At 48.3% G+C, this 23,077-nt stretch overlaps 3 protein-coding genes across 4 annotated transcripts in view; 1 reads left to right on the top strand and 2 right to left on the bottom strand.

The window, feature by feature from the left end:
- The window catches only part of LOC306907095 (macrophage mannose receptor 1-like), a 1,916-nt gene extending 1,034 nt beyond the window's left edge, over positions 1-882 (bottom strand). Inside the window, exons 1-3 of the mRNA XM_079478950.1 lie at positions 805-882; positions 241-633; positions 1-159 (exon numbers count right to left, since the gene is read on the bottom strand). The exon at positions 1-159 is cut by the window's left edge and continues 189 nt beyond it. Of these exons, the coding sequence (XP_079335076.1) occupies positions 1-159; positions 241-633; positions 805-832 (580 nt within the window). The 5' untranslated portion in view covers positions 833-882. The remainder of the gene's footprint in view (positions 160-240; positions 634-804) is intronic.
- A 1,481-nt stretch (positions 883-2,363) lies between these two features.
- LOC306907085 (FH2 domain-containing protein 1) lies at positions 2,364-11,273 on the top strand. Its single transcript, XM_079478931.1, has 12 exons — positions 2,364-2,740; positions 4,184-4,397; positions 4,544-5,109; positions 5,183-5,244; positions 5,318-5,420; positions 6,371-6,456; positions 6,537-6,637; positions 8,386-8,456; positions 9,049-9,221; positions 9,289-9,406; positions 9,502-9,666; positions 9,741-11,273. The coding sequence occupies exons 3-12, from the start codon at positions 4,705-4,707 to the stop codon at positions 11,052-11,054; spliced, it is 2,598 nt and encodes an 865-aa protein (XP_079335057.1). The 5' UTR covers positions 2,364-2,740; positions 4,184-4,397; positions 4,544-4,704; the 3' UTR covers positions 11,055-11,273.
- On the bottom strand, positions 11,266-22,811 carry asgr1a (asialoglycoprotein receptor 1a). 2 transcript variants are annotated; one of them, XM_079478959.1, is made up of 9 exons: positions 22,753-22,811; positions 15,409-15,523; positions 15,208-15,327; positions 14,512-14,616; positions 14,324-14,395; positions 13,512-13,583; positions 12,813-12,964; positions 12,581-12,690; positions 11,266-12,505 (listed from the first exon to the last, which is right to left on the bottom strand). In XM_079478959.1, exons 2-9 carry the CDS (start codon positions 15,515-15,517, stop codon positions 12,352-12,354), a joined length of 894 nt encoding a protein of 297 aa, XP_079335085.1. In that variant the 5' UTR covers positions 15,518-15,523; positions 22,753-22,811; the 3' UTR covers positions 11,266-12,351. The 2 variants fall into 2 exon arrangements, with proteins under 2 accessions (XP_079335085.1, XP_079335086.1); XM_079478960.1 differs by having other exon boundaries at positions 15,409-15,536; positions 22,753-22,778.
- Between the last annotated feature and the right edge of the window lie 266 nt (positions 22,812-23,077).

Below are 23,077 nucleotides of genomic sequence, written 5' to 3'. Positions count from 1 at the left end.
GGTTATTTCCTGCATGTGTTTGACTGCTCAGATTCTTAATCTTCTCATTTTCAATTTGGTTCCTCACACTGGCCAGATCTGTGTGGTTCTCCCTGCAGTATCTCTGAGCTTCATGCCACTTCATGTTGTTTTTAACAAGAATGAATTGTTTGCTGCTGTCTGGAAAACATTGATCTGATATTGATTTTCATGCTCAAAACACAATGTTTCTGAGATATGATCCCACACAGATCAACTCACCGTTGTAGCAGATGAAGGAGAGCACAGTGGTAGTAGAGCTGGCATCATGCCACATTCCGTCCTTTTCCATATAAACACAGACATCAGTATTTTTGTTGTCTGGTTGTTTATCTCCCCAGTATCGATACTGTGACTCATTTCCGGTGTAAAACGCCGGGTCTCCCAGAGACCATGTCCATGTAAGGTTATTCATCTTGTGCAGCCCAATCCAAACATTTTGAGTCTGACCGTTGACAGTGTTTATGATGTTCTTCAGGTCATTCATGTTGTTGACGGTGGTCAGATCTGTGTGATTCTCTCTGCAGTATCTCTGAGCTTCAGTCCACGACATCGATCGGTTCACAAAGTGATACTGACGCAGAGAAGACGCAGAGAAACTGAGAACCGCTGAGACTGGGAGAAAAACATCAAGAGAAAATCATTTGTTTACAGGAAGTAAATTTTCAAAACAATCTTTTAATTTACTTGTACAGTATTATTATCTAAGAATGCTTTAAGGATAAGAAAAATCAAATTTCTTTGAACAAATGTGTTCCCAGAGGATTGATATTTAAACACAGTCACCTGTGAACAGGAGAGAGACGAGTGTCATGTTTGGAGAAACGGACGAAACAAACTTCAGGTGTTTTTAAATACAGCAAACAGACTCATTTACATGTGTGTCCCGTTCCTTCAGTTCCTATCATCTGAAACATTTACATGTCTCTTTCATGCTCTCTTTACAGGATGAGTGATGCCATATCTCATCTGATCTGTGGTTTTCAGGCGACACAATGATCCCTGTGTCCTGAAATGAGTTTTTCCATGAGTCTCACGTCATATGGTTTTATGAATGTTAATATATTCTATCTAATATAGTGTAATATATACTCTATAGTTCTCTATGGCATGTGTTTACTGCAGGATTTAATAGTAATTACCTGGAATTTTAATTTATTAATTTATAATTCTAAATTACATTTAACATGAAGTGAATTTTAATCAGTAATAAGCATTTCATGTTGAGGTGTTTTGTTGTGTTTGCTAATACAATGAGACCTGCAACACATGTTTTATTCTCTTATTAGGCTTTACATTTACATCACAAGATTGAGTCTTTAGCAGAAGCTTTTAACCGAAGCGTCTTACAGAGAGTTCAGGGAGCAATAAGCGATATGTCATAAAAGAGTAATAGTACAATAGGTGCTAATACAAAGATACTAGTTTCAACAAAAGCCAGAACAATATCTGTTTAGTGCCCTTATGAGAAGACAATACAAGGCGCCGCTGGTTTACTGAACGCAGGGTTCATGATGGGGTGTAGGAGTGTAGTAATGTGTGAAAGTATCCTTCCAGTGATAGTCCTGTAGGCAAGCATCAGTGACTTTAATCTGATACGGGCTGCGGTAGCCGGTGGAGAGAGATGAACAGGGGTGTCACTTGAGCCCTCTTGGGCTGTTGGATGATGAGGCGTGCTGCTGCGTCTTGAACCAGCTGAAGTGGTTTGATAACCTTTGCATGAAGACCAGCAAGGAGAGCATTGCAGTAGTCCAACCTTGAGATGACCAGGACCTGGACAAGGAGTTGTGCCGCATGCTCCGTGAGAAAGGGTCTAATCTTTCTAATGTTGAATAAGGCATATCGACAGGATCGCGTTGTCTTTGCATTGTGATCATTGAAGGACAGCTGTTCATCAAATATGACTCTGAGGTTCCTGACTGATTTGGAGGGAGTGAGTGGACTTGCCTTTAACTCGTTTTTCTAAATGACATTAAAATGTTCGTTCTGTACAACACGTCACAGGCGCATCATGGCAAAACATTGACTGGTATTAAAAAATCTTTTTTACAAATCAGTATTGAATATTTACATTAAGTTCTGCTAATGCACTTAAAAATCATGTGCACTAATAGCATTTATAATTTTCTTTTATATAATATTATTACTGTTTGTATGTTTCCCTGAAGCTTCTTTGCAACGAATTAATTAGAATTTAAAAGAATATTTCAACTGTAAAACATGATTAAACTGACAGTACGCATTAGTCACACTGGGCGTGACGGCAGAGCTGTTATCTCACTCACACACACACACACACACACGCGCACACACACATACACACACACGCACACGCACGCGCACGCGCACACACACGCGCACACACACACACACACACACACGCACACACACACACACACACACACACACGCACACACACACACACACACTTTAACCATAGTAAAAGTTCCCATCACGGGGTGTTTGTGTGTTTTATTTCACACTACACTACACGGTGTAAATCTAATTAGCCTAACAGTGTAGTTAGCGGTCGCGTGCGTACTCGTGTGTATGCGCGTGCGCGCGAGCTGTCTGACAGACGCGCTGAGGCCACGCACGCGCTTGATGTTTCTGCCTTGTGTTAAAAAGTAAAGAAATGCTGCAGATGTTTTCTGACGTGATGATGATCATTAAATCATAGATGACATCTTCATCTTCATCTTCATCTTCATGACACTTCAAGGTAAGTTTGTTTTCTTCTCAACATCTCTGAAGTCATCAGTGCGCATGTGTGTTTAGCGCACTTTACGAGTATTTCATGTTTTAGAAATAAAACAAGAAAGGTCTTGAATTATGTTTGATTCATTTTATTATAAAAATATATTCGCACAGGTGTTTTTATATTGTTGTGCAGTTATTGATGTAAAGAGCAAATATGAATGTGTTTTATTGTTATTGCGCTTTATGTGTTTATGTCAGATGTGAAGATTTCTAACGTCAAGTCTTCTTATTAATTGTGATAATGTGTTAATTTAACATAGTATTGATCATAAAGAGCATCATTTCAAGTTGCACAACAAACCAAATATCTGCTAGAAAACACTGAGATGCTGATGTCATCCACCTGTTGTACCTGCACACATGAAGAGTTTATATATGTTCTTATATATGTGTTATATGTGATATTTAGTGACACACAGAGAGAGAGAATATGAAGGTGTGATCTCTGCTCTATTGTTCAGCTGAAGGGAGGTCCGGTTCCGAGTGTAAATATTTGTTGTGTGCTAAAGAGCTGATATGGATTAATATGATGTCATTCTGTAATGAACTGTTGAACCTTTGATGATGTCACAGAAATCCACTCTCGAAGAACTACAAACATCATTTGACATAATTATATGAAAAATTCATCCTCGTGTCAAACCTGTATGACTTTTTTCTATTTTGAAGACTGAACTGGGCCTTTAAATGAGCAAGGTTTTACAGAGACCACATTGAGATTTTGTCTTGTTGAGCAGCTCACAACCAGACAGCTAATGTGATTGTAAACTGAAAATGTTCAAATCTAAGTTAAAGCCACAATATGTAAGTTTGGAGCGCTAGATGCTGCACTTTCAAAACAACAACAAAAGGTGAAGCTAAATGACGTTGAGCATGAGAGTGGAGTTATGGGACATCCAGAGGCGTATGGAGATCGCCAATCATGGTCACGGACGAGGTCATGAATGAGTTTTATTTACATTTACTCATTTTTTTGGATTCATTTTATTGTCATTACACACATACAAGTACAGTGCAACGAAATGTATTTTTAGAAGAAGATAAAGCATAACATGGGGAAGGTGAGGAGGAAAACATGTACACAATACACCATAGACAAGACTTGCAACAGGGATAAGTGATACGAGACAAGACAGGAGATCAGCAGGAAAAAAAGGGGAGGACGGGAGCAAGAAAAATGCGACTGCCTCCGTTGAGAGCCAAAGAGAAGAGGCTTTTATCCAAAGTGACTTACAAGTAGTTTACAACTGACATGGAATGTAAAGCTACGTTAGCCTGTGAATGATATTGGACTTTGTCAATTGATTTGGTAGCGTAATGCTACACAGTTTAACGTGTTTAAAACAGTCATATAGTCGTCGTTTGAAAAGTAAACTACGTTTATGCTTGTTTGTGTTTCCTTTAGTCACCAAAGAGTAATCGTGATCAATAATAACAGAACAACAGATGCTGTATAAGCACTTCTGCCGTAGTTTCTACAGCCGGAAACTGAGGGTCGTGAGGAGCAGCGGATATTAAGTCACTGATATGAGACAAACACAAGAGAGACAAGAGACGGGACTTTAGTTTAAATAGGAATTTCTCTGGATCTGCACATTCTTGGGAACATTTGGGATCATGTAAGTACACGACTGCATGAAATATATCACACTGTGAAAGTGATTTTGGGATATTTCACAACAAAATTATTCCATATTGTGGCTTTAAACCATGACTTTGAATTGTCTAATAATTGTTGTACATGTGATGACTGTGTGTGTTACAGATTGGTCTGTTCTTTGAGAAGCATCTTTCCCAGAGCTCACTGTCTTCTGACGTTGCTTTTTCATATCATGCATGCATGTGTTACCCTACTCCAGCTGTCAATCATCCTTTGACCCCGCCCACCCCTCTCTCATTTAGTTTACTCCAATCACTCCAGGTGTTATGAGTGGCGTCTCATTTTTAGCCAATGAGACACAGAGCTTTCAGGAAGAGGAAGTGGATCTTGTTTCGATCCCTCCTTCTTCCTCACACCCTGAGGATGTCTCCAGTTATGCTCCGCCCCCGGCCCCTCCCCTCCCTCCTCCTCCCCTGCTGCTGGGAAACCCGGTGCAGAAGAAGAGGAGGGTCAGGAGCTTCTACTGGAAACCCATTCCAGAGGAGCGGGTCAAACGGCAGGACGGACCGAACCTGTGGACCCTCGGCCGACACAGCCGAGAAACGTCCTACCACATCGACATCAGAGCCATCGAAGAGCTCTTCGGACAACACGAGGACACGCGGTCCCCCGCTGCGGCCGACAGGAGGATGACGCGAGGACGAGGTTCTGTGAAAGATCTCAAAGAGCAGGTCAGATGATGCATGATGCTGTGAAGACTGTTGATGTGCCCTCAGCTCATACACGTGTGTGTGTTTTCTATAGATCACCATCCTGAATTCCAAGAGAAGCATGAATATCTCTATTTTCCTCAAGCACCTTAAAAAGTAAGTGTAATGTTAACCACACCCATTCAGTTACGCACTCACAGATTCATTGACCGTGTGATGTTGTGTTGAGTTCTGGTGATGGTCTGCTGGAGGATGTTCTTCGTGGGAACAGTGAATCTTGTGATGTGGAGTCTCTCAGAGGTCTGCTGAAGCTTCTGCCGGAGGATGAGGAGGTAAAACACCGATTTCAAGTCTGAACCCAATGAAAATGCTCCATATAAACACGTCAATCAGATTAAAAATGCCGAACCGATGGAAATCTCAGTGGGATTGTAAGGGGTGGTTCATGTAAACACTTGATCAATTGAAAACCGAAGAAGTAAGTTTTACGCATGTGCAAAGACGACGCTGGGTCGTACAGACGTAACGGCATATGCAGCGGTGGAAAGTAATGAATTACAAAAACTAAAATTACTGTAATTGAGTAGTTTGTTTAGGAAATGTACTTTTATAAGTAGTTTAAAACAGTTGACTTTTACTTGAGTACATTTTTAGTGCTTCATCTGTACTTTTACTGCGCTATATTTCCTCACATTGTCATGTGATTGGCTAAGGAGGATAATCAGTCCCATCACGTGACCCCGTCCACTCAAATCATGCATTGAAAACTTGCGTCACACGGATTTCAAGACGGTATCAAACGGCGGTTTCCCTGGAGTGAGTTTAAAACATGAGACATGTGCAGATGTACAAACATATTAAAATATCTAATCATAAAATGTCATTGTATTCATAGTACCGAACATTTATTTCATTTCTAGTTTACTTACCTGTGCTTTGGAAGATTTTACTGGTTTTACCATTGTAAATCGCTGTGTAAAACGACCTTGCTTCATATGAACTGTGTGCTTTATTGCGTGACATTACGTTGCTATTATGAGTTCTTTTCCTGAAAACATACACAACACGTGCTTTAAAACGCAGTTTTAGTGGGTATGTAGGTGCAGTGTGAGCGTGTCAGCAGATTTAATCTGATTTGAAGATTGTCATAAAAACACGCACATCAATTAGATCACCTTTCACTACATTCAGACGGCACAATCTGAACAAATTCAATCCGATGTGTCCATGTAAACGTAGCCAGTGACTCTGATCATCAATGACTGATCAATGATACTGACAGGTGAAGAAGCTTCAGATGTTCAGTGGAGACACTAAAGACCTGACACCAGCTGATGCCTTCATGTACACACTCATCCATCTGCCCAGGTACACACACACACACACATACACATACATACACAGTCTGTCTACAGTGGGTTCTGTTGACTCTTCAGTTGTGTTTGCAGGTTTGGTGTGCGTGTTGAAGCTCTGCTCCTGAAGGGAGAGTTTTCCTCCTTGTGTTCAGCTGTGAAGCAGGACATCACTGTGGTCCGGACTGCCATCACAGGTGTGTGTGTGTGTGTGTGTGTGTGTGCGCGTGCACGTGCGTGTGTGTGCCTGTGTGTGTGCCTGTGTGTGTGTGTGTGCGTGTGTGTGTGTGTGTGTGTGTGTGCGCGTGCACGTGCGTGTGTGCGCCTGCGTGTGCGCGTGTGTGCCTGTGTGTGTGTGCGTGCGTGTGTGTGTGTGCGTGCATGCTTGCGTGTGTGTGTGCGTGCATGTTTGTGTGTGTGTGTGCGTGCCTGTGTGTGTGTGCCTGTGTGTGCGCGTGTGTGCCTGTGTGTGCCTGTGTGTGTGTGCGCGTGTGTGCCTGTGTGTGCCTGTGTGTGTGCGTGTCTGCGTGCGTGTGTGCCTGTGTGTGCGCGTGTGTGCCTGTGTGTGCCTGTGTGCCTGTGTGTGTGTGCGTGTGTGTGTGCCTGTGTGTGCGCGTGTGTGCCTGTGTGCCTGTGTGTGTGTGCGTGTGTGTGTGCCTGTGTGTGCGCGTGTGTGCCTGTGTGTGCCTGTGTGTGTGTGCGCGTGTGTGCCTGTGTGTGCCTGTGTGCCTGTGTGTGTGTGCGCGTGTGTGCCTGTGTGTGCCTGTGTGCCTGTGTGTGTGTGCGTGTGTGCGTGCGTGTGTGTGTGCCTGTGTGTGCGCGTGTGTGCCTGTGTGTGCCTGTGTGCCTGTGTGTGTGTGCGCGTGTGTGCCTGTGTGTGTGTGCGCCTGTGTGCCTGTGTGTGTGTGCGCGTGTGTGCCTGTGTGTGCCTGTGTGCCTGTGTGTGTGTGCGTGCGTGCGTGCGTGTGCGTGTGTGCGTGCATGTTTGCGTGTGTGTGTGCGTGCATGTTTGCGTGTGTGTGTGCGTGCCTGTGTGTGTGTGCCTGTGTGTGCGCGTGTGTGCCTGTGTGTGTGTGCGCGTGTGTGCCTGTGTGCCTGTGTGTGTGTGCCTGTGTGTGTGTGCGTGTGTGTGTGCCTGTGTGTGCGCGTGTGTGCCTGTGTGTGTGTGCGTGTGTGTGTGCCTGTGTGTGCGCGTGTGTGCCTGTGTGTGCCTGTGTGTGTGTGCGCGTGTGTGCCTGTGTGTGCCTGTGTGCCTGTGTGTGTGTGCGCGTGTGTGCCTGTGTGTGCCTGTGTGCCTGTGTGTGTGTGCGCGTGTGCGTGCGTGTGTGTGTGCCTGTGTGTGCGCGTGTGTGCCTGTGTGTGCCTGTGTGCCTGTGTGTGTGTGCGCGTGTGTGCCTGTGTGTGTGTGCGCCTGTGTGCCTGTGTGTGTGTGCGCGTGTGTGCGCGTGTGTGCCTGTGTGTGCCTGTGTGCCTGTGTGTGTGTGCGTGCGTGCGTGCGTGCGTGTGTGTGTGTGTGTGCGTGTGTGCGTGCATGTTTGCGTGTGTGTGTGCGTGCCTGTGTGTGTGTGCCTGTGTGTGCGCGTGTGTGCCTGTGTGTGCCTGTGTGCCTGTGTGTGTGTGCGCGTGTGTGCCTGTGTGCCTGTGTGCCTGTGTGTGTGTGCGTGTGTGCGTGCGTGTGTGTGTGCCTGTGTGTGCGCATGTGTGCCTGTGTGAGCCTGTGTGTGTGTGCGCGTGTGTGCCTGTGTGTGCCTGTGTGCCTGTGTGTGTGTGCGCGTGTGTGCCTGTGTGTGTGTGCGCGTGTGTGTGCGTGCGTGCGTGCGTGTGTGTGCGTGTGTGCGTGCGTGTGTGTGTGTGTGTGTGTGCGTGCGTGCGTGCGTGTGTGTGTGTGCGTGCGTGTGTGTGTGTGCGTGCGTGTGAACTCTGCTGATGGACTTGTGTTTTACAGAGCTGTTTAACTGTGAGGAGTTACACAACATCCTTCATTTAGTGCTACAAGCTGGAAACATCATGAATGCTGTAAGTCATGTACACACACACATTACACAGAATCAACATGACAACATGCCCCACTATAAAGAACCATCCGTTCACGAGTTCGCCAATGTAAATAATAATGAATGCAGGGGTGATGATGAAAGCATGGGTAGGTAAGATATGCGTATTAGGCGTGCTGTCCAGGGAGCGGACTCTGAGCTCGCCGGTTCCTTCCGAACACGGAACACTCTCCCCCGATAGCGGCCCGAACCCAGAGCTCACCCCCGGGGTCCTGCTGTAGAAAGTGAGTTCGGGGAGGTGGAGCGATGTTGGATTTAGCTGTAGAGATGGCGCAGGCAAGATTTCGGTTCAAGCTGCTAGCGAACCAGCCGATTGGATGATATGCTCCCGAACTTTGCTAATTAAACATCATAAACTGTTCACACTTACACCTTCATTAAATGTCTTTGCACATACAGTCCAAAATGGTCGCATTTTTTTATGATGGACGGAAATATCAGAGGCATTGTGTAAATGTGATTGACACGACGTGAGGTCGTATTTATTTTTTAACGTGCAGAAATTTCGGATGCAAATTCCAGACTCAATATCTTTCTTTCTCTCTCTCTCTCAGGGTGGTTTTGCTGGTAATGCTGTTGGTTTTAAACTGTCTTCTCTGCTCTCACTGGCCGATACTAAAGCCAATAAACCTGGAATGAACCTGCTGCACTTTGTAGCTCTGGAAGCTCAGAAGAGAAATTTGCTAACGTTTCCTGAGAAACTTCAACATGTCCAGCAAGCAGCTCGGTGAGAACATTCATTCATCTCAAACACTCTGATATAGATATATTACTGTGTGTGTGTGTTTGTGTAGTGTGTGTGTTGACAGTATTCATGTGGAGTTGAGTTCTCTGACTGAGAGAGTTCATCAGGTGCAGATCAACATTCAGACCGATGATGATCTACTGACACAACTTCACTCCTTCCTCAAGGTGACACAAACATATATTCTGCATCTCCATAATCTGAGAATTCAAAGAAAACTAAACTTACCATCCTTAAAACAACCAATGTGTGTGTGTGTCAGAGTGCAGGTGAAGCTCTGGTGGATTTAAGGGTCTGTAGTGATGTGATGGTCAATGAAGGAAACACTCTGATCGACTTCTTCTGTGAAGACGTAGAAACATTCAAACTGGACGAGTGTTTCCACATTTTCCAAAATTTCTGCTCTAAATTTAAAAAGGCCATTCAGGTAAAATAAACACACACACACAGCTTCTCTCATGCAAGAACGTGTTTCAGTATTAAAGTAAAATCTCTTTTCAGGAGAACGCTGAGCGTGGAGCGCGGGAGGAGTCACGCAGAAAACATCTCACACAGCTGGAGGACAAGCGTCACTCGTGGGCGGGGCATGAGGGTGTGGGAGGCGTCTTTGGGTTGAGGTCAAGCAGTGAGACAGATGTTGAGGCAGCTTTAATGAGGGAGGGGCTTCTGGACCTCCTCAGGACACACCCACAAAGTCCTCTCATTCCACCTCTGAGGTTCGGGAGTGTCCGTCGCTCACGGCAACAAAAAGTCAACAATGATTTAGCAGAGTGCCATGATGTGACCTCTGACCCCTCTGGAGCAGATACACACGTACTTCCTCCGATACACTCGCTCTCTATCACGCACACACACACTGACACAAATACTACTCATCTCCATGGAAACCATGCTCAGGAAGGTTCCACCACAACCAAGTCTGACCACGACAGCAACACAACACACGTGTGTCCAGAGAATCCACAGACCCACACTGTACAAGAAACGCACAAACACACACAGCAGGACACACTGAGAAACGACGAGATGACCTTTGACCCCTCACACGGAAACTCAGGTGAATGTGAACGTCACAACCAATCAGAGAGCTCGACTAGAGGCGATAATGATGATAATGATGATGTAAAGCTCACCCCTCACCAAACAAACAAACGATCGCTTCAATCCAGAGACAGACACACACGACCGATACAAACAATCAGCAAAAAGTCCATCCTAAAAACCCCCGAGCCAAAACACAGATCGCCCATCTCTGCTAAACCATCATCAGCATCTCCAAAAACCTCCTCGTCCCTCTCAAAGTCTCCTCACCAGCGGCCCGTCCGCACCCTGACCTCCTCCGAGACGCAGAGCTTGAGAAAAGTCGTTCCCATCAGTCGGTCCCGTTCCTCCGTTCAGCAGAAATCTCCCGTTCGAGGTTCCAGTGCCAAGAAAAAACAGGTGAATCGACCGCCCCCCGAAGAGAAGATGTGTCGCGCGACGCTGAGAGCCCTGGGTGCTCCCGGCCCTCAAACCTCCACCCACGCTTCACAGCACCGGCCCACCCCCGGCTTCGCTCGCAACACTGTGGCGTCCACCACACGACATGCCGTCACTCCAAACACGGCCTCTCCATCTGACCCCAAACATCCTCCGGTGACCCGCACGGCTTCACTCAGACTCTCACATGTCCTCAGTCCACAGAGGAGTCCAGCCGTCACACTCAGTAAAACACAAAGTGTTCATCTGACGCCCCCTGCAGGACATCCCAGAATGAGCGGCGGCGGCGTCTCTCACCAATCACAGAGTAAATCTATCAAACCAGTCTGGAGGTAGAGAGAGATCAATCACAGTCAATCACATGTCATAATCACAGTATTTCATGTCTTTTTTATGATTGAAGAAATTCTATTTTATATGTATATAATGTAGCCTGTACAATTAATATTAGATATGTCAATATTATTTTTATCATATTTACATGAAAGGAAAACATTGTCTGATCATTAGGTGACACTGCATTGAGAAAATAAAACTTGCACTGTATACATTTAACTGTATATGAAGGATTTTTATTATGAATCAATGAATCATCTTCTGAGGCATTAGATCATTTAAGTATCAACTTAGTTTCAGGAGAAATAAAGAGAGAATGAAATGAGAGTGTAATTGTTGAAACACATGAAGTGTCTGGAGGTGTAAATCGATGTAAAATAATGTGGGTTTGATGAGAAATGATATTGAGATCTTCAGTAATATTGACTTTTGATCACAGACGAGACGAACCTGAGCTCAGTGTGACACATTGTTGACGTCCCCTCTCAAACTCTCATGACATTTGTGTAATTCAATGTTATTTATTAAGCGCTTTTCATGATGTGCTTTGTTCCAAAGCAGCTTTACGGGACAAAATAAGACAAACTGAAAAACACAAAAAAATGTTATAACACAGCACAGTACATGGTGTTAATAGCACAAGCAAGATTATGGTTTATTTAGCTTATTTTTCATTAAGTGAATGCTTTGCTGAAAAGATGTGTCTTTAATCTAGAGTTGTATTGTGACATTTGTGACTCTTTTTCTTAGGAGAAATATCTGAGATGAGTTTTTTTCTTTATTTTGAAAGAGTAGATAAAGTCAGAACTGATGGGTCATGTGTTTTCAGACGATTCTTAAAGATGTCCACAGAATCTGCAGATCTTGTAGCAGCAGGCAGATCACCCACACATGTGGAACCGATCCAGAGAATATTACCTTTGGTGTAGACACGGTGTAAGAGAGGTAACTGTGATGTGTTTTCTTATGAGCTGTTGAGAGAACACGACTGCAGTTTGATGTTGAATCATTTCACTGATGTTTTTATTCAAAGCCACAAAGAACATCAAACACATCATTACAGATTGAACTTTCTGTCTGTTGTAGATCTTCAGTAGGTGGAGAAATCATTCTTTGAGTCCTTTATGAATCAACATGTCCCGATCACACGAGACTAAACTCCAAACATTCATCTGTGTGTCGTGATGTCATGATTCAACACACATCTCAAGATTAAGGTCAAAGGAAATGAAATCATTTCAGAGCATTCGTGTAAGAGTCGTAGAACTGGACTCTGATGGGATGAGGATGTTGTGTGTCAGACGGAGGTTGCGTGTGTTTTGCAGACGTATCGATAGTTTCGAATGCAGTGGTCATCATTATAACGACCGTCATGATGAAAATGTGCGCAGTCTTCACCTCCACCCATACCGTGACCCCTCCAGTTATCCGGCTGTCCCGGCATCCATTCACTGCACACACACACACACACGTGTCTTGATGATCTTGTGATTTGTTAAGGTTGACACACACAAGCACACACTCACCTTTTCAGCATCACGTATGGCGTTCTGTCCAGCCACTCCCACTCACCCGTCCGTCCATCAGTCAGACCCAACCAATAAAAGAGAGGCTTAGTCTTACTGACCACAAACTCCTGAACACACAAACAAACACACACGTTCACTATTGTGCAGCTGAATGAAGCAGACAGATCTTCTGTATTGGTTTGCTTTTGAGTTGTGTGTGTCTGTTGGTGTTGTGTGTCGAAGCTCTGACCTTCTCCAGTTTGTTTGTTAAGACCAGTAATTGTGCTTTCTTAATTTCACACTGATTTCTGGCGGAGCTCCAGGACATCCCATCATCAGAGAAGAAATAACAGTGAGAAGAGAAGAGAAACCATCCATCGGCACAACACTGACCCTGTGTTACTGAACACACACACACACACAAGTGATGTCAGCAACACCTCCACACTTCTTCACATCATTCATACAATTCTTGAAATAAACATGAAACACTCTCATTTATTTACATTTATACATATGGTCCACACTTTTATCCAAAGTGACTTACATTGCATTGCGCTATACATTTCTGTCTCACTATGTGCAGTCCTTTGGGATTGAACCCCTGACCTTGGTGTTGCTAGCGCTGTTATTTAATGTTTAATGTTATTTAACGTTAGAAAGGTTAGACCCTACCTCACTGAGCATGCGGCACAACTCCTTGTCCAGGCCTGATCATCTCAAGGTTGGACTAATGCAATCACCAACAGGTAGTGGTCTAGCTTTTGTTGAAACTAGTAACTTTGCATTAGCACCTTTTGTATTATTGCTCCCTGAACTCTCTGTAAGTCTCTTTGGATAAAAGCGTCTGCTAAATGATAAAATGTAAATGTAAAAAACACCTAAAGATGTTCATCAACTCTTTTGTGTGTTCACCGCATGTGTACGGTGGTAAATCAGAGTGACTTACTGTTGTTCAGCTTGTTGATGTGACACCTGAGCTCTGAAACTTTGCTATGAAGAATCTGTAACGCACCAGACACTACACACACATACACATGAACACACACAAACACGCACAAACACACACACACATACACACATATTTAATATGAGAACGCAACAAACAACGTGTGTGTGTGCACGTGTGTGTGTGTGTTAGTGTGTGCATGTTTGTTAGTGTGTGCATGTTTGTGCGCTTGTTTGTGTGTGTGCGTATGTGTGTGTGTGCGTGCGTGCGTGTGTGCGTGTGTGTGTGCGTGTGTGTGCATGTGTGTGTGCATGTGTGTGCGTTTGTGTGTGTGCATGCGTGTGTGCGTGTGTGTGTGCTGGTGTGCGTTTGTGTGTGCTGGTATGTGTGTGCGTGTGTCCGTGTGTGTGTGCGTTTGTGTGTGTGCGTGTGTGTATGTGCGTGTGTGTGTGTGTGCGTGCGTGTGCGTGCGTGTGCACGTGTGTGTGCATATGTGTGTGCGCGTGCGTGTGTGTGTGTATGTGTGTGTGCATGCGTGCGTGTGCATGCGTGCGTGTGAATGCGTGCGCGTGTGTGCGCGTGTGTGTATGTGCGTGTGTGTGCGTGTGCACGTGTGTGTGCATATGTGTGTGCGCGTGTGTATGTGTGTGTGCATGTGTGCGTGCGTGTGTGCATGCGTGCGTGTGTGCGCGTGTGTGTATGTGCGTGTGTGTGCGTGTGCGTGCGTGTGCACGTGTGTGTGCAAATGTGTTGCGTGTGCGTGTGTATGTGTGTGTGCATGCGTGCGTGTGCATGCGTGTGCGTGTGCTCACTGTCACTTATTTGTCCCTGCAGTGTTTCGAGGTTAAACTCCAGACTGCTGATGTCTGAATGAACTTTATGCCCTGAACAAACACAAGAGTTACATGACATCAGTTTTTTCTTCATGAAGTAATTTTCTCTGGTATCAAACCACATCACATATGACGTTTGTGTTGTGTTTGTGTGATTGTGTAGTTACCGTACTCCTCTAGATGTTTGGTTCTGGTAACGGTGGTCAGTAGCGTTTGGCTCAAGTTCATCATGTTTGTTTGTGTGGCTGAGAACTTACTCTCAAACTTCCCATCTTACGAAACACAAAAACAAGTGTGTGTGTGCAATTGTGTAGCCTATTGGTTTTTCTTTGGGCCAGGAATATGCTCAAATGTGGCTCTGAAACAAACCCTGAACACTTTATAAACATATCTCTGTTAATGCAAAATAATGTTAATAAATGGAGTAAATTGTGCTAAATAATGCATTTAAATGGAAGAATATCAAAAGCTATAGGCCACATTTATACTTTACATTAATCACAGATGCCAAAGTGACATAACTAAGTGCATTAAAACTATATGGCCCAGTGTCAAAGGTTTAGGACTACGCCTCTGAGAAATTAACATACATATGTCGCTTTTATAAAAATACCTTAGAAGAAAACATTACTGGGGAGCATCTCGAGACAAAACAATGGCACGGATATATTTGAAGAGAAGTTATATTCAGTTAACACAGGTCAAACATTCACTTTAGTCTGGGACTAGCTGAAGCCTTGTCTGTGAAACCGGCCCTTGATGTTTTATAAAACTACAATCGTTCTGCTGCTGACACACAATACCATAACAACTGAGATACACTTATAGATCTATAATGAAGATCAAATGTGTGTGTTACTTACGGCTGACAGATACGGTGATGATCAGGACGAGCAGGATTACAGCAGTGACACTGAACACAGCACACATGTGCCAACCAGAGCGAACAACAGATGACACACGTGTAAACCTGTGCACAGACTCTAACACACACACACACACACACACAGTTTTCATCTAAAGTCCTAAACAGCACAGGAGAGTTTGAGTTATTGGACACACACCTTTCGTCCAGAAGTGTGTGTCATCTCTGGTGTCGCTGTTCTCAAACTCGTCTGTGTATTCATTTCCCACAGTAACAGAGCTGGTGTCTTCTGTACCCACCCTCATCATCAAAACCTGCAAACACACACTATCAGAAACATGCATTCACACATCACATCTCTAATCTGTCACAGGACAACGTCTCGGTTACGTATGTAACCTCCGTTCCCTGATGGAGGGAACGAGACGTTGTGTCGACAGAATGGGGTTTGACTTGAGAACCTACCTTCTCTGACTGACTTGAACAGGCCAATGAAAATTGGCGAATGAAATTTGCATGCCGGACTCCGCCCCCGGATATCCGGGTATAAAAGGGAGCCGGCGTGCTGCATTCATTCACCTTTTGTGCTGAGGAGCCTGAGGATCTTGCCCCGACTGCTGCAGCGGGCGGCCAGCGTTGTGGCATGAAGGACACAACGTCTCGTTCCCTCCATCAGGGAACGGAGGTTACATACGTAACCGAGACGTTCCCTTTCTGTCGGTCTCTCGACGTTGTGTCGACAGAATGGGGTTCCTCGGAAAACGCCACAGCGCTGTGCCGCGTCACAATTCCTCGCGAAGCGACGTTGACTGGCCTGGGCGTGTCAAAACGTGGGCGCTAGCATGAATTGCAACCTTCCAGTGGAAGGGAAAGGGTCCAGAGCTTACCCACAAGATGGGAGCCCCTTCCTCCGGCCGTCACGGACGGCGGCCTAGTTCTCTTAACAGCGAGAAGCCGCCCGGCACCGTAAGGGCCACTGGGAAGCGTGATTCCCCCCTGAGGGAACGCGCTACGGAGACCACTTCCTACCGCAGGGAGGAGTTTAGTGGAAATTCACACACGGTCTCACCGGATAGGGGAGAGCACGTGGGAGACATGCAGACACGAGATGGTGTCGCGAGCAGGTGAAGTACACCTGGGAGAGGTCATGGGCCATCGATTGAGAGCCATTCATGAGAAGACATCAGACGGAACCGCCCTGTGGGGGGGTTACTACGTGTGGAGCACTAGGCCTTGTTTGAGTCACTGCTAGAGCTCAGAAACAGGCCAAGGGCGGCAGGGCTGCTCCGCCGAGCCCGCCGCCGAGGAGTGCTTAGTGATGGATGGAATGCCTACTCTTCGCCCACGTGGGGGGAAGAGGGGAGGCTGGATAGCACCACGTCTCACCTGTGGAGGGGTGCTATCGCAGGCGTACGCCCACCGGCTGCCGGAACTTACCTGGCGGTGTCTCGTAAGACTCTGGCAAATACCGGTTCCACGCGGAGGCTGTAAAACCTCGCGAAGGTGCTGGGCGTAGCCCAACCCGCAGCTCTACATATGTCTGCCAGAGGGGCGCCCTGCGCCAGTGCCCACGAGGAGGCCACACCCCTGGTGGAGTGTGCCCTCACTGCAAGCGGGCACGGGAGATCCTGTGATCGGTAAGCCATAGTGATGGCGTCCACGATCCAGTGCGCCAACCTCTGTTTGGAGACAGCCCTCCCCTTGTGCTGACCTCCAAAACAGACAAAGAGCTGGTCAGAGCTCCTGAAGCTCTGTGTGCGGTCCAAGTAGAGGCGCAGCGCGCGTACTGGACACAACACGGAAGGGGTTGGGTCTTCCTCCCCAGAAGGGAGCGCCTGCAGGTTCACCACCTGGTCCCGGAAGGGAGTGGTGGGAACTTTGGGCACGTAGCCCGGCCGGGGTCTCAGGATAACGTGAGATTGACCAGGCCCGAACTCTAGGCAATCCGTGGCCACGGAAAATGCTTGTAGGTCCCCTACCCTCTTGATGGAAGCGAGCGCCACTAGGAGAGCCGTCTTCATCGAGAGATGAGAAAGAGCGGCATCTCCGAGGGGCTCGAAGGGGGGCCTCTGGAGGCCCGCCAGGACCACATTGAGGTCCCAAGAGGGAACGGAGCGCGGACGGGCTGGATTCAGCCTTCTCGCGCCCCTCAGGAACCTAATGACCAGGTCGTGCTGTCCCAGAGACTTCCCACTAACTGGTTCGTGATGAGCGGCAATTGCGGCTACATACACCTTCAGCGTGGAAGGGGAGAGATTGTTCTCGAGTCTCGACTGCAGGAAGGACAGCACGCTCCCAATCGAGCATATCCGTGGGTCTTCTCCACGAGAAGAACACCAGGACGAGAAGAGGCGCCACTTAAAAGCGTATAACCGCCTCGTGGCCGGGGCCCTTGCCTGAGCAATGGTCTCTACCACCGCTGGGGGTAGACCACTCAGGATCTCCTCGTCCCGTCCAGGGGCCAGACATGGAGGTTCCAGAGGTCTGGTCTCGGATGCCACAACGTGCCCTTCCCCTGAGAAAGAAGGTCCTTCGTCAGGGGAATCGGCCAGGGGGGAGTTGTCGTCAGGAGCATTAGCTCCGAGAACCAAGTCCGGTTGGGCCAGTAAGGCGCAACTAGTAGCACTTGATGCTCCTCTTCCCTGACCTTGCACAGGACGTGTGCAATGAGGCTCACTGGGGGGAAGGCGTACTTCCGCTTGTCCCGCGGCCAGCTGTGCGCCAAAGCATCCGTGCCGAGGGGGGCCTCGGTCAGGGAGTACCAAAGCGGGCAATGGGTGGTGTCCAGGGAGGCGAACAGGTCCACCTGTGCCTGCCCGAACTGCACCCAAATGAGCTGGACTGCGCGGGGGTGGAGCCGCCACTCTCCACGGGGCGTCGACTGACGAGAGAGCGCATCGGCTGTCTGGTTCAGGTCGCCCGGGATGTGAGTGGCTAACAGGGACTTCGTCACCTGCTGGCTCCACAGGAGGAGGCGTCGGGCGAGTTGCGATAGCTGCCGTGAACGAATACCACCCTGTCGGTTGATATACGCCACAGCAGTCGTGCTGTCCGACCGGACCAGCACGTGCTTGTCCTGCACGAGGGGAAGGAACCTCCTCAGTGCAAGCAGCACCGCCAACAACTCTAGGCGATTGATATGCCAGCGCAGGCGGGGGCCCGTCCAGAGACCCGACACTGCGTGCCCGTTGCACACAGCACCCCAACCCTGCAGGGAGGCGTCGGTCGTCACCACGACGCGCCTCGAAACCTGCCCAAGAGGGACCCCTGTCCGCAAAAAGGTCATTGAAGACCATGGGGTTAGGGTGCGCCGGCAGAAGGGCGTGATCGTGACGCGCCTGCTGCCGGAGTGCCACGCACTCCAAGGAACTCTGCTCTGTAGCCAGTGCTGTAGCGGTCTCATGTGCATCAACCCGAGGGGGACCACCCCCGCCGAGGACGCCATGTGTCCCAGGAGCCTCTGAAAATGTTTCAGGGGGACCGCTGGCTGCTGCCTGAAGCTCCTCAGGCAGGTCAGCACCGACTGTGCACGCTCGGAAGAAAGACGTGCCAACATGGAGACAGAGTCGAGTTCCATACCGAGGAAAAGGATGCTCTGCACAGGGGAGAGCTTGCTCTTCTCTCGGTTGACCTGTAACCCCAAATGGTCTAGGTGCCGGAGCACCAGGTCCCTGTGTGTACACAACAGATCTCGCGAGTGCGCCAAGATGAGCCAGTCGTCGAGATAGTTGAGTATGCGCACCCCCTGCTCCCTGAGGGGAGTGAGGGCGGCCTCCACGACCTTCGTAAAGACTCGAGGAGACAGGGACAGACCAAATGGGAGGACGCGGTACTGATATGCCTGTCCCTCGAAAGCGAACCGTAGGAACGGCCGGTGACGAAGGAGGATGGACACATGGAAGTACGCGTCCTTCAGGTCGATCGCCATGAACCAATCCTGACGCCTGACGGACGTCAGAATGCGCTTCTGCGTTAGCATCCTGAACGGCAGCTTGTGTAGGTGCTTGTTCAGGGTACGCAGGTCCAAGATGGGGCGCAGCCCGCCACTTTTCTTGGGGACAATGAAATACGGGCTGTAAAACCCGGAGTACATCTCGGCCAGAGGGACGAGCTCGACCGCCCCCTTCGCCAGAAGGGTAGCGACCTCGGCCCGAAGCACGGGAGCATCTACTCCCACTGATGTGAAGAGGACGCCCCGAAACTTGGGTGGGCGCTTGGCGAACTGAATCGCATAGCCGAGACGGATCGTTCGCTCTAGCCACCGTGCTGGTCTGGGAAGAGCCAACCAGGCTCCCAGGTACCGAGACAGGGGGACCAGAGGTTCGATCTGATTCATTGCCCCCGTGGGGGGTGGTTCGATGGCTGGCAGTACGGCTCCCTCGACGCGGGGGGGACCCCGGGGAGGAGAGCGGCTCTGCCGAGGTGCCTGTCGGGCGATATCGCGGCATACCGCACCGTCTGACTGAGGGTGCTGGTGGCCACTGAGAGTTATACCCAACCGTGTGTCTCGCCGAAACACAACGTGGGGTAGCCGAGCACCGTCCTGCGGAGGGTGAGAGCGGCTGTGAGAAAGACCCAGGGGGAGAGACAGCTCTTTTCGTGAGAATGTGGGCACCAGGCCCTGAAAAGGGCCCGGCTGGTGTTGCTGGGACGGGGCAGGCACCGTCCCAATCCGACCCTCCGGCGATGTAGTTGCCTGGGTCGGGCCCGGTGGACTCGATCTCCCTGGGTTCACCCCGTCAGGAACGCTTCTGCTTCCGCGGAGGTTGGTGACGGGATGGTGCTCTCCTCTTCGACGTCCTTCTCCGGGAGGCCGCCTGTGCAGGGGGCGCTGGGGCCGGAGTCTGAGTCGGAGAGGGGCGGGGCTGCTGGGAAGCAGACGCCGCGCGGGACCTCGACGGACGATAGGCGGCCGGGTCGCGGCGGGGCAGGATATGTTTAATCGCCTCCGTCTGCTTCTTTACAGTCGAGAACTGCTGAGAGAAGTCCTCGACCGTATCACCAAACAGCCCACCCTGCGCGATGGGAGCGTCGAGAAAGCGAACCTTCTCGGCGTCCCGCATCTGCGCAAGGTTGAGCCAAAGATGTCTCTCCTGGACCACTAGTGTGGACATCGTACGACCCAGGGCTCGCGCCGTCACCTTCGTCGCCCGGAGAGCGAGGTCAGTGGCAGTGCGGAGCTCCTGCATTAGCCCTGGGTCGGACTTTCCCTCGTGCAACTCCTTCAACGCCTTGGCCTGATGGACCTGCAGGATGGCCATGGCGTGAAGAGCCGAGGCAGCTTGACCCGCAGCGTTGTAAGCCTTCGACACCAGCGATGCCGAAAACTTACACGCCTTGGAAGGGAGCCTTGGTCGATCCCTCCAGGTGGCAGCTGTCTGCGGGCACAGGTGCACCGCGACTGCACGCTCCACCTGTGGGATGTCGACATAGCCCTTAGCTGCCCCGTCATCGAGGGAAGTCAGGGCGACCGAGCCAGTCTGACGTGCACGCGCCGAAAAGGGGGCGTTCCAAGTCCGACTGAGCTCCTCATGCACCTCCGGAAAAAATGGTACCGGGGCCGACCGTGGCTTAGAGTCACGGCCGGTCCCGAGATACCATGTGTCCAACCGCGAGCGTTGGGGAAGAGGCGGTGCGGTGCACTGCAGCCCAATACTCGCGGCGGCCCGGGAAAGCATGGCTGACATCTCGACATCCGCTTCATCCTGAGCTCGACCCCCCGGGGGAGGAAGCTCCAAGGACTCGTCGGGGTCGGATGCCAGGAGGTCGCCCTCCGATGCTGCGAGCGACATCTCATCATCGTCACGCCCCGTGTCCGAGTGCGTGACGGAGGAACAAGGCGGCGTACCGCCTCTTCCGGGACGGTCAGACAAGCGAGGTGGGGCGTGAACGGTCCGCGAGCCGGTGGCTGACGGATTGAGGCTCACGGTAATTCCCAAATCACCCACGGTGCTCGCCGAAGCGGACGGCAGGGCTGATGCCACTGCTGCCGCGGAACGGGAAGCACTCGAGGTGGTGGCTGATTCTCGCAAGAACGCAGCCACCCGTGACCGCAATGTCTGAATCACCATCCGCCCGCAGTGCGGGCAAGATGTATCCACAAATGCCGCCTCAGCGTGCTGGAGTCCCAGACACCTGAGGCAGACATCGTGTCCGTCCCCTTCCTCAATGAGTGCGCCGCACCCACGAGCACAGCGGGACAGCGCTGTAGAATGTCTTAAGCCCTGAAAAGGGCTCGCTCTTTAGAAAGATACTTTGGCAGTTGCCGAGACGCCCAGGGGAAGTCACAGGAATCGGGACAGTCCGCTGCACCACGTCGTAAGACCAGCAACACGTAGAGATTGTCTGCAGAGTCGTCAGCATGAGATGCGAAGGCTCCGAAGAACAAAAGGTGAATGAATGCAGCACGCCGGCTCCCTTTTATACCCGGATATCCGGGGGCGGAGTCCGGCATGCAAATTTCATTCGCCAATTTTCATTGGCCTGTTCAAGTCAGTCAGAGAAGGTAGGTTCTCAAGTCAAACCCCATTCTGTCGACACAACGTCGAGAGACCGACAGAAAGGGAACCGTGATTTGTCGTACATGGAAATTTTGGTAAGAAATGTAAATGTCAGTCTGATCATCGGGTGTCTGTCTGTCGCGTCGTGTGTCCAGCTGAAATATTTCTCATTGCTGTTGATTTTGTGTGTTTTCATTATGATCATCAATACAGATGAAACCTTTATTCAATCCTGAAAACATCTTGAAATGAAAAACTGTTTAACACATCTGGGGCCGGTTGCATAGACTGGTCTTAGAGTTAGTTAGTCATCAAGACTGGTCGTAACTTCTTCAATTCAGTTAATACAAAGGTAGATTGGTCTAACTGATATATAGAAGTATTGTTCTTAAGTTATTGCTTGTCTGTGAGAATAGTTGTTACAGTAAGACACGGTCTTACCTTAGTGGCTACACTGTGAACGTTTTTACTGTAGTCATGCAGCAGTTTGCCAGTAACTTACTGTAGATTGATATTTATGTCATTTATTGACAACAGTTTGTTCAAAGATAAATGAATACTAAACATGAACAAGTTTTTATCTTTACAGAAAGAAACTATAAAATAACAGCCTAAGATGATTTATCTTTGAACAAACTGTTGCCAATAAATGACATAAATATCAATCTACAGTAAGTTACTGGCAAACTGCTGCAGCAATACTGTAATTTCCACAGAAATGTTTATGCAACTAGCCACCGCGTATGTATTTATTCAAAATTGATAATAATGCCTGTAAATCTAAAAAGTAAAAACGTAGCTGTATTACTCTTTCAACATGTGTTTACAAAGGGTTCACAAATAAACGTCATTATTACACACAGATGATGGATCACTGGAATCACACGACAGCTGTAATATGACAATCTCTTTTGCCTTTAAAGATTCTATATGTCACTTATTACATTAAATTTGTCTAAACAAGCAATCAACAGCATAAACAGACAGATGTGTTATATCAGATATAAATACTACATTTGATTTATAACAGACTGTCCACTCACCGCCTGAGATTCCAGTGTGTGTGTGTGTGTGTGTGTGTACTTTGAGCTTGTGTTTGAATTAAAGTGAAGTATATTTACTTTGTGTGTGAAAAACATGAGCTGCTCTGAGAGCACATACAGATGTTTGGATATATACACACCAATTTTAAAGTTGTTTTAAAAATAGAAGAATATAATAGCAGGATAATTCATGGCTTTTAATGATTTTTTATTTGAAATAAGTTGCCCTTTATACCCCTGTCCTGTTCAACCTTCAGATTAAAGACCGTTCGTCTGTCTGAATGTCTGTGTGAGTTCACTTGCAGGAGATAAAATGTTTGGAACT

Source organism: Barbatula barbatula, assembly GCF_947034865.1.
Source record: "Barbatula barbatula genome assembly, chromosome: 17".
Taxonomy (NCBI): Eukaryota; Metazoa; Chordata; class Actinopteri; order Cypriniformes; family Nemacheilidae; genus Barbatula; species Barbatula barbatula.
Note: the sequence above shows the minus strand (reverse complement) of the source record. Positions and strands in the feature narration are given on the sequence as shown.